Source organism: Echinops telfairi, unplaced genomic scaffold (assembly GCF_000313985.2).
Source record: "Echinops telfairi isolate 266 unplaced genomic scaffold, ASM31398v2 ScPeMD7_28;HRSCAF=97, whole genome shotgun sequence".
NCBI classification, from domain to species: Eukaryota; Metazoa; Chordata; class Mammalia; order Afrosoricida; family Tenrecidae; genus Echinops; species Echinops telfairi.
Window position 1 is genome coordinate 5,591,934 of NW_022103925.1, and position 10,802 is coordinate 5,602,735.

The 10,802-nt window shown below is 48.0% G+C and overlaps 1 protein-coding gene across 1 annotated transcript in view; it reads right to left on the reverse strand.

The window, feature by feature from the left end:
* Positions 1-10,802, reverse strand: part of SLC2A9 (solute carrier family 2 member 9) — a 157,189-nt gene that overhangs the window by 108,758 nt on the left and 37,629 nt on the right. Inside the window, exon 4 of the mRNA XM_004715138.2 lies at positions 4,873-5,033. Within this exon, the coding sequence (XP_004715195.1) occupies positions 4,873-5,033 (161 nt within the window). The remainder of the gene's footprint in view (positions 1-4,872; positions 5,034-10,802) is intronic.

The window sequence follows — 10,802 nt, forward strand, 5'->3', positions numbered from 1 at the left end:
TACTACAGAAGACAAAACAAAACGCTGCCGGTGGGTGCAAAGTCTTGTAGATCCAGTGGCTGTGGAAGCATCATAGTGCTGGCTAGGGTCTCCACGTGGGCTCCTCCAGCTCTCTGAGTGTTGCTCTTCCACAGGAAGGTGAAGCACAGAGAGAGGCTCTCGCAGGTCTCAACAAGTCTCCAGTGTGGCTTGTCAGCAGGAAGACCAAGGCTGAGGGAGAGTGTGGCCCCCTCCATGGAGAAAGAGAGGAAGTTCGCAGAATCCTCATGAGAAGTCCATGCCCACAGAGAGGCATCATCAGGCTGTGGCCTGATTGACAGGCTAGACTCCACTCCTACACGTATTTATCAAGTTGACCTAAAATTATATAGTGACCACAGTGCTGCTATCCTGAGTCCATCTCCCGATCCATCTCCATCTCCATCTCCACTTGGACAGCCCAACCACATCGTGATGAAACGACTTTTAAGCAGATTTCTCTCTGTGCATCTGCAAAATGTCTATTTGTGTGGTGCTTATGTAAAGCCTGGAAGCCCTGGTGATGTAATGGTTATGAGTTTGGCTGCAATCCACAAGGTCGTCAGTTCGAAACCACCAGCTGCCGCTCAGAAGAAAGATGGGCTTTCGACTTCTGTAAACAGTTACGGTCTCAGAAACTCATAGGGGCGGGTCTGCCCTGTTTTAGAAGGGTCACTATGCGTCAGCATTGACTCAATAGCAGTGAGTTTGGTTTATGTGAAGGACATGATTTATGTAAGGTGCTGAGGATAGTATCCAGAATTTATTTGGAATCTCAAGGAAGGAAAATAAAATAAAGCCCATGATGTTCTCTGAGTGCCCACACTGTGCCAGGCATGTTCTATACTCGCTGGGTCTTTGCCAGTCTCTATCAGTAAGGTAAGCAGGTTGCTGCATTTCACCATTGGAGAAGCTGAAGTCGGGAAGTTACGGGACCTCGTCAAGGGCACATGTTATTTAAATGAAGTTCTAGAGCTCCAGGAACCGTGATACTAAGCTGTCTGCAATGTTAGCTGCCACAGTTACTCTGTTGCTGTCAGGTGCCGTCCAGTCAGGATGAAGCACTGCCCAGTCCTGCTCCATCCTCACAATCGTCCTTCTTTGTGAGCTCATTGTTCAACCTCGGTGACCACCAGCTCAGAGAGGGTCTTCCTCTTTTCCACGGCCCCTCTTCTCTACCAAGCATGATGGCCTTCCCTAGAAACTGCTCTCTGTCTACGACATGTCCACAGTACGTGAGACAATGTCTCTCCGTCCTCGCCCACCTCCACCCGGATGGTAGCAGCAGAGGTAGTGAGAACTCCTCAGATCCTGGAATTTTTTGAAGATAGGGCTTTGGTTGAGCTCTTGCGCTGGATAGGATAGGGTATTTTGTTGTTGTTATGCACAGGGGATGTAAAACTCCCATTAAAGTCTGACTTGAAACATTTGCAAACAGGGCTTTACACTCTCTGAGCAAGTTCATCACATTAACATACTCCTTCCCAAAATAGCTCTCGGCCTGACAGTGCCCCAGTGAGGATGGAATACCTTATTGTAAATAATTCACGAAGCTGACTCACTGGGGTCCAAAGATAGGGATTTTAAATCACCATGCACCCGTTTTCATTCCCCGGGCTATGAACACAGTTAAAGAAGGGAGGGACCACAGGGCCTGGCTGTATCCGGAGCCCAACTCTAGCTCCCCCTTGGAACCCCAGCCTAGGCGCTGAATTCATGATGCTGGGCTTCTGCAATACAGACTCATCCCAGGAGGTCATCGGTTCTCGGATAGAAGATACCAGCAGTGAGTGAAAAGGTGTGATGAGGAGATGGAGAACATGTCCCTTGAGAACAGGTCACAGGAACGACTCATTTAGCCTGAAAAGGAGAGGGCTCCGGGAAAGTGTGAGCATGGCTTTCTTCGATGGTAGGGTTTGGCTTGATGCACAGGACGATGACCGATTGATGGAAGGTGCCAGGTATACTACTTCGTCTTGAATCTAGAGCAGTGGTTCTGACCTTCCTCATGCCGTGACTCTTTAATACAGTTCCTCATGTTGTAGTGACCCCCCCAACCATAAAGTTATTTTTATTGCTACTTCATCACTGTCATTTTGCTGTTGTTATGAATCAGGTGACCCCTGTGAAAGAGTTGTTCAACCCCCAAAGGGGTCGCGACCCACAGGTTGAGAACCCCTGATCTCGAGCATACTTTTCATGGTTGTTGTTAGTTTCAGCAAATCCCTTCTGACTGAAGCCATATGGCTCTGAGTAGAACTGAACTCCACAGGGATTGAAGGTTGTGACCTTGCAGCAGCAGGTCACAAAGCCTGTCTTCTGAGAGACCCCTGGGTGGGTTACAACTGCCGCCCTTCAGGTGAGTAGCCAAGCACGGAACCATGTGCGATGAACTCAGGGCCACCTACTTCTCATTACACTCTAGTGAAATGAGGTCCTTCCAGAAACAGTGGACCAATAGGTCACATCATGATAAAAGGAGAAAAGATTGAAGTTGTCAAAGATGTCATGATGCTGGGATCCACAGTCAATGCTCGTGGAACCAGCAGTCAAGAAGAGATCAAAGGGCTCATCACACTGGGCAATCTGCTGAATATTCGGAGCACTGGAGAGCGCCTGGGCTCATTCCTCTTCTGCTCACCTACCTGCACTTCGGAACTTGTAGCCTCCACAACTGTGAGAAAACGTACTTCTTTTCTCCATTTTCCCCACTGTGTATGTTTCTCAGGGCTGCCATAATGAAGCATCACAAATGAGGTAGCTAATCAGAACAGAAATGCTTTCCTTATTCCCTCGCTCTTCTGGAGGCTGGACCTCCCAATGGCAGCTGTCAACAAAGGTGTGCTCCCTCTGAAGTCTCACGGGGAAGGTTCTCGCCTTGCCTCTCCTTCGCATTTGGCAAGTGCCAACGGTGCTTCACATGTCACAGCTTGTTGCTGAACCTCTACCACTGCTACCTCCATCTTCACGTGGCCTGCTGCCTTCTGTGTCTGTCTCCTTTATACCTGTGTCTTTTCTAATTCTCTTATAAAACTACCAGCTCACTCCAATCCAGAAGGATGTCATCTTAACTAGTTACAGCTTCCAAGACCTTCTTTCCAGGAAGTCACATTCTGAGGTTCTGGTGGACATGAATTTGGAGGGACATGCTATTCAACCAGTGAGTCCCAAAGTGAGGAGAACGTCAAGTACTTGTCGATGGAAGTCAAAGATGTGGCCTACATTACTTTTCCAGGTAAATCTTCACAACCGAACCAAATAGACATTATGAGCAATGGAGAAAAGATAACGCTGTCAGGGATTTCATTCTGATTGGCTCTACAAGCAACCCTCATGAAGGCAGTCATCAAGAAATCAAAGGATTCCTTGCATTGGGCACATCTGGTGCGCAAGACCTTCTTCAAGTATTTAAGCAGCAAAAATGTCACTTGGAAGACTAAGATGAGCTGACCCAAGCCATGGTATTTTCAATCACCTCCTACGTATGTTTTCATGCTGGACGACGAATAAGGAAGACCATGGAAGAGCTGATGTCTTAGAATGATCATGTTGGTGAAGGATATTGAAATTAACGTAGGCTGCCACAAGAACAAACCCATCTGTCTTGGAAGAAGTGCAGCCAGAAAGTGCCTAAGAAGCTAGGATGGCAAGACTCCATCTCACATACTTTGGACATATTGTTAGAAGACACCAGTCCCTGGAGAAGGACCTTGGGCATGGTGAAGCACCATCATGCGAGGATACATGAAAAACAGGGAGAAGTTCGCTGCAACAATGAGCTCAAACATAGCATTTGTGAGGGTGGTGCAGGGCTGAGCGGTGATTCACTATGAATTGGGCACCTAACCATAACAACAACGATTCAGCCAGGGAGTCAAGCGACACTCAAAGAGCACAAGTGGCTTATAAACAACTCTGAGTGATAAGGAAGCATCAGATCTCACTCTTGAAACCGGGTTTGTAACCAAGGTCTCATCTTCTAACATTCTAGCATACAAAGCTCTATTGCCGCGGTTCTCAACCTGTGGGTCACGACCTCTTTGGGTCGAACGACCCTTTGACAGGAGTTACCTGTTTCATAACGATAGCAAAATTATAGTTATGAGGTAGCAACGAAAATAATTTTATGGTTGGGCGGTCACCACCACATGAGGAACTGTGTGAAAGGGCCACAGCACTATGAAGGTTGAGAACCACGGCAGTCTATTGCGACCCATAGGTTTTCAGTGGAAGTAGACTGTCAGGTTTTTCTTCCTGGTCCCTTGGAGTCTGGAAACACCACTGAAGCGTGTCCCCTGTGCCCCAATACACTAATGGACATGCAGAGAGAATCGACATTTGGTGCTCTTGTTCATAAGGTCTTCCTGAAGCAAGGCTCCTGGATGGCCATGGGCTTAGACGGAACAGCCTCCCAGACACTGTGTCCCCTCTTCTTTATGTGCCCCGAAACCCAACCATTCCCTGCCCTTGCTGTTCTGCTTTGTGCCCCGGGGGGCGTGACTACATGAAGGAGGTTCCCTGGTTTCCTGGCTTCTACTTGGCTTTGATCAATGGAGGGACCAGCAGGAGATTGGAGGGCAGGATGAGAGATCCACCTATTTCTTCCCTGCTCACTCCCAACTTGGGTGTTCTGGTTCTGACCTGGCCCACCCCCTCCCCACACCTCAGCTCATCTGCTCATGCCTTCAGCTCTGGCTGGATTCTGGTGCTCTATCACCTCTTTTTATCTTCCAGAAAGTAGATTCCTCATCCAAATCTCTTCTGTTGGGCTCGTTGAACTAGCTAGGGTTGCCATCTCCTCCTGGGAACAGAGGAGCGTAGAAGGAGCCCCAAAGAGAGACAGCCTCCACTGACCTCCCAAGAACCTTTCCAATCGGCTTCACCATCAGGGTGCCCACGAGTCCACCGATGGCGAAAATGGACACCGTCATGGACCAGAGCAGCCTCAGTGTGTCCGCGTCTATCGGCTGTCCGTGTCTTCTTTCCCAGGATTCGTTGTAAAAAGCCTTGATGTACTGAAAATAAACAACAAGGCATGTCATTTCCTTTCACCCCGTCCCACCTCTTGAAGCAAGCCGGGGGTTAAAAGACAACCACGTTTATGAAGCACTTGGTCATTCAAAGCACAGCTGCGCGAAGCTCGGCTTGAGCGTAAGCTCACGAGCAACAGGCTTTGTGGGGGGAACTTGGTGTCGGCTCTTCTTTTACAGAGATGGAAACGGAGGCCCAGAGAGACGAAGTGGCCTTCTCTGAAAGGGACAAACCTGGGTGTCAACCTCGGATCAGAAAACCATCACACTTGGGCTTCTCCAACTGAGGTCCACAGTGTGATCCCCCAGGGATGTGTTCAAGGTACATGTGACTGACGTGAAAGGGAACAAAAGAACAAACGAACAGAAAGAAAACAAAAAGGGTCATTCAGATTTCGGGAACATGAAAGCATTCTGCTCTTGGAAAGACAACATTGATGCGAAGAAGTTGCATTAGAACACACAGAAAATGCCAGCCTAGGAGCCAACCCAGAAAAGCAGACTCACTCTCAGAGTCAGTTCACTCATAGCGACCTTGGAGAGCAGGGTCGAACTGCTCCTGTGAGTTTCTGAGAGTGAAACTCTTTACAGGAAGAAGACACACAGCCCCCGCCCCCTCAAATGAGCAGAAGACTTCACCAGAAGCCAAAGAAAATACAGGTGACAAAATATTGCTCAACATCATTGGCCAGGAGGGAAATGCAAGATATAATCACAATGAGACATCGCACCATACCCAATAAGCCCTAAACCAAACACACAGCCGTCAAGTGGATTCTGGCTCATAGCAACCCCATTGGATAGAAGAGAACTACTCCATAGGGTTTCCAAAGGTGTACTCTTCACAGAACCGATGCATTTGAACTGTGGGGCTGGAGAAGAATACTGAAAGTACTAAAGACTGCTAACGAGACAAACAGATCGGTATTAGAAGAAGTAAGGCCAGAATGCTCTTTAGAAGCAAGGGAGGCAAGACTTTCTCTTACATAATATAGACAGGTTGTTAGGAGAGACCGGTCCCTGGAGAAGGACATCATGCTTGGTAAAGCGGAGGGGTGGCAAAAAGAGGAAGGCCCTTGACAAGGTGGTCTGACACAATGGCTGCATTGACGGGCTCAGGTCTAGGAACAATTGAGGACGGCGCAGGACCACGCAGTGTTTCCCTCTGTTGGGCACGGGGTCGCTGTGGGTCGGAGCCAACTCGATGGCACTTAACTACAACAACAATTGTTACAGAAGCAGATGGTTACTCCAGCCCAGCAGTGGGTAGCTGAGCACATGCCTAGATCTTTACGGTTGTCAATTCTGGCTCTGTGGGCGTGGCCTGGGGACTGGATGACTCTGAGAGGCAATGTGACAGATTTCATTGTGGCCCACAAAAATACGTGCTATAAACCCTAACCCCTACACCTGTACCTGTATTCCCACTTGGAATTGGGTTTTATTTCATGTTGCTAATGAGACTGAATGAGTATGGATTTGTATAGGGTGTGTCTAAAGTCCATCTCCTTTGAGATATGAAAGCAAGCGAGCAAGCAGCGATGGGGAACGAGAGAAGCAACACCACATGGAGATGACCCACGAGCTGGATCCTTGCCCAGAGACTGAGAAGACATGAGCCTTCCTCTGAAGACAACAGCGGAAGAGAGCCTTCCCCTAGGGCTGGCTGGTGCCTGGAATTCCGACCTTTAACCTCCTCCACTGAGAGAGCCTGCACTCTGGTACACTGACCCACCTGTGGTCTTTCTGTTAGAACAGCATTGAGTTAGTTAGTTTATTTTGCCAACCTGGCCGATAAACACATGTGGGGTTAATTGAAGGATGGAGTGATAAATGGCTCGGTGAGCCTCGCCTTTCGAGTTCTCGGGTCTCTTGATTTGTGATGGTCACACCAGGGTGCAGCTGCCTCAGCCAGTTCCCTGCTTCAGCCTGCAAGGCTCACTTTCTGTAAGACATCCCCAAGGAGAAGCCACTTGGACCTACCCCGATGCAGCCCTGGGTGCTGGAGCAGCCGTGTGGAGACCCCTGCCACGTTCACTGATTTGGCTTTCCTCCTGCAGTTGGCATCATTGTGTGTGTTTTGTGAGATGGAGGAGGACTTTGTGGATTGGTATCAGACATATGGGTTAATGGGTTAGTTAATGTTGGACTTCTGGGCTTGGCCAGCATTGGGTTGGGATGTTTTCTTGATGTGCACTTTACCTTTATATTAAACTCTCTTATACATGAGTTTCTGTGACTAACACAAGCATCGATACTAAGACAACGCTGAAGGTGAAGGGCATTGCATTCGGCTCTCTGTGGGAATTCCATCCACAAGTTGCCCCTAGTTGCACCTTGGCCCCCAACATGGGCCCATGAATATCCTCAGAGCCTGAATATAATATTGTAGAAAGAGCAGAGTATTCAGGGTACCAAAGATTAAGTTCAAATCCCAGCCCCAACACGTACAAATTATTTAAACCAGCTGAACCTTGGCTTTTCTATCGGCAAGGGTTCCCATCTCAGGGGTGTTGTGACAGCATTGTTCAGGGGGTGCAAGAACACACACAGAACCCCCTGCAGAGTGGACTGGCATGTTGGCAGCTGCTGGGCCATCCCAGGACGGGTTGTGGAGCAACCACTACCTTGGTGAACCATAGCGTGCTCATTGGCTGCATTTCAGAAGTAGATCACCAGGCCTTTCTTCCTCCTCTGTTTTAGTGTGGCAGCTCTGCTGAAACCTGGTTAGCAACTGAGCAGCACAAAAGCTCAGAGGGGTTTTGGTGGCGCAGGAGGTAGCTTGACTGGGAATCAAACCCAGAGTGGCTGTGAAAAGAGGAAGGCCCTTGGTGAGGTGGACTGACACAGTGACCGCAACATAGTCATAAGCACAATTGTGAGGGTGGTGTGGGACCAGGCAGTGTTTGTTCTCTTGGACATAAAGTTTCCTTTCCTTCTGGGAGTCCAGCATTTTGGAAGGAGCTGGGCAGAGGGTGCCTATGTCACCAGCTCCCGTAAAAACACAGGCCTGTGAAAAACCAGGCCATTGCTGGTAGACAGCATGTCACACGTGCGGCCACAGCTCACTCCCGGCAGAATTAAATGCAGCTTGTATGTCCCTGGTGGCACTGTGGGATAAGCTGTTGGGCTGTTAACCACAAGGTGGACAGTTCAAACCCACCAGCTGGTCCTGCGGAGAAATATGAGGCCATCTGCTTCTGTAAAGATTTACAGGGTCACTGTGAGTTGGAATGGACTTAATGGTAGTGGGTTGGGTTGGGTTTGGGTGTATGTTTGATGGCATGGAGGGTTAGACATGGGTTGCTGTGGTAGTTGCATAATCTGTTGTCAATTTGAGACTATTAAAAGTGAAGGGGTGGAGTTTAGCCTTTCAATCAGGTCGCAGCTTGATGACCTCATTTGGAGGCGCTAAGGAGATAAGTAGCTCACTGGAGGAAGGACACACGCTTACTCCCTATGAGACAATCCTGCTGACAAGACACATGGAGCTACCTAAGAGCCCTGGAGCCTGTGGAGACCCTTGCCAGCGTTGAGATGTTTCTACTGCCACTGGATCCACAAGAATATCCACCCACTGGCCTGTGATCTTCCTGCATTCGGTGTCATTGCATGTGCTGTGTGAGTCTGAAGAAGAATTTATAGATTGGTATCAGACATATGGGCTAGTATTGGACTTATGGATTTGATCTGGACTGGGTTGGGATGTTTTCTCAATATACAGTTGCTCTTTTAGTCAAAGCTCTTTCTTCTACACGTATGAGTGTCTTCGGATTTGTTTCTCTGGTCTACCCAGACTAACAGTTGCTAACCAAAAGGTTGGGGTTCAAACTTTCTTGTACTCACTATTATTAGCTCCCTACTTCCACTATCCTCCCCTAAGAAACTATTGAGGTAGTTACTGTCTCTGTAGATTTACCCATCCTGGATCTGATATAAAGAAAAACACCAAAAACAAAAACCCATAGGAAAACCTCAATCGAAAAGGTAACAGAAACTAATAAAAACTAAACCAAACAAGTATAAATTTGGATCAAAAGGGAGAGCAAATGAGAAGATGTTAAATGTTAACTAATTGACATCTGCATGTGTTCACTTTCCATACACTCTGACAGCAAGGCGATTCCACCCCCTGTCAATGTCACAGGGATTCCCCAGAGGCTTAATCCACATGGGGACCCTGCAAATGGATATTGGGTTTTAATTAATTTGGGGGGTAGTAAACCTCATCTTTTTCCCATAGTGGCTGGTGGTTTTGAACAGTGGGCCTTGCAGTTAGCAGCCCAACACATAACCACTATGCCAGGAGGGCCTCTTGGGTGGCCTAGCCCCCAAACATCAAACTCACTGCCATCAACCAATTCTGATTCATGGAGCTTCTAAGGGAATGGAAACAAACGTTCTCAGAGTTCAAGGGGCTAGAAGTCTGAATTCAAGCCCCAGGGGAAGCCTATTCCTGTACGTTCTGAGGGGAAATCCTTGTCTTTTACAATGTCTCTTTCTTAGTTCCTTGGCAATCCCCACGTGGCACCAGGCTTTCCCCATTTGGGTCTCCTTGATTCTAATTCCGATTTGCTCTTTTTATACCTTGCAAGCTAATGGCTTAGGACACAACCTACACTGGCTGGGGGCTCTTTAACATAGCAAAGAAAACCCTATTCCTAGGTGGGGTGACATTTACAGCATAGTGGTTAGGGTTCCAGCACGTGCTTTGCGGGGCATGGCTCCATCTGTAACAACACCTGGGTGTTAGGCAGGGTTCTCTAGAGAAACAAGACTAAGGCACTTATGATTATGTATATATATAAGAGGATAGGTTTATACAGCGAGAAGGAATGTAACAGCTAATTAGTCCACACAGAGGTACAGAGGGCTCAGTTCAACTCACTTTCATGGAACAGTTAATATACTGGAAGTCCTTCAGCTCACATGGCTGCTGGCTCCACGGTGAAGGAAGCAGACAGCAGTTTTCCCTCAAGCAAGGCAGGCAAAGTCTGCCCGAAGGCAGCAGACAGCAGGGTGGGTCGTCCAACAGTCAGTAAGTACCTCAGGTGTTTAGGGAAGCAGGCCTGGTTGGGTTATCAAACTTAAGCATCGTGACCAGCAGCCTCTAGCTCAAGCAATATGTGCACCAGCAGCGTAATGAAGTAAGTCTCAAAGGAGCCTCAAGCTCCGGAGACAGGATCTGCGGGTTGCCTTAGCCCACAGGCAGTGTAACACACAGTTTGAGGCAGAGAACTAGCTAAAGCAGCAGCATGCTGGCCTGATCACCAGGGTGTGAGAGAGAGGGGGCGGACCTTGCAGAGCCATTTATTTTGCCCTCCAGTCAAACTGCGACCTGATTAAACTTCGCCCACTTGTTCCTATTGGCCTAGTTGGTACAATAAACCTAACTATCACAACATGAGACGATTTGCTCCCACACCTGGCATTCAGAATTAAGGAGCCGCATCAATCACAGTAAGGGGATTCTGATCCATGCCATGGTCTTGTCAACCATCTCATATGCCCGTGAAAGTTGGACATTGAATAAAGAAGACCGAAGAATAATCAATGCCTTTACATTGTGGTGCTGCCAAAGAATATTGAAAGTATTATGAACTGTCAAAAGAACGAACAAATTTGTCTAGGAAGAAGTGGAGAGGAAATGTTTTGAGAATGATGAGGGCAATGAATGTACAAATGCGCTTTACACAATGGATGTGTGTATGGATTGTGATAAGAGTTGTATGAGGCCCTAATAAAATGATTTTT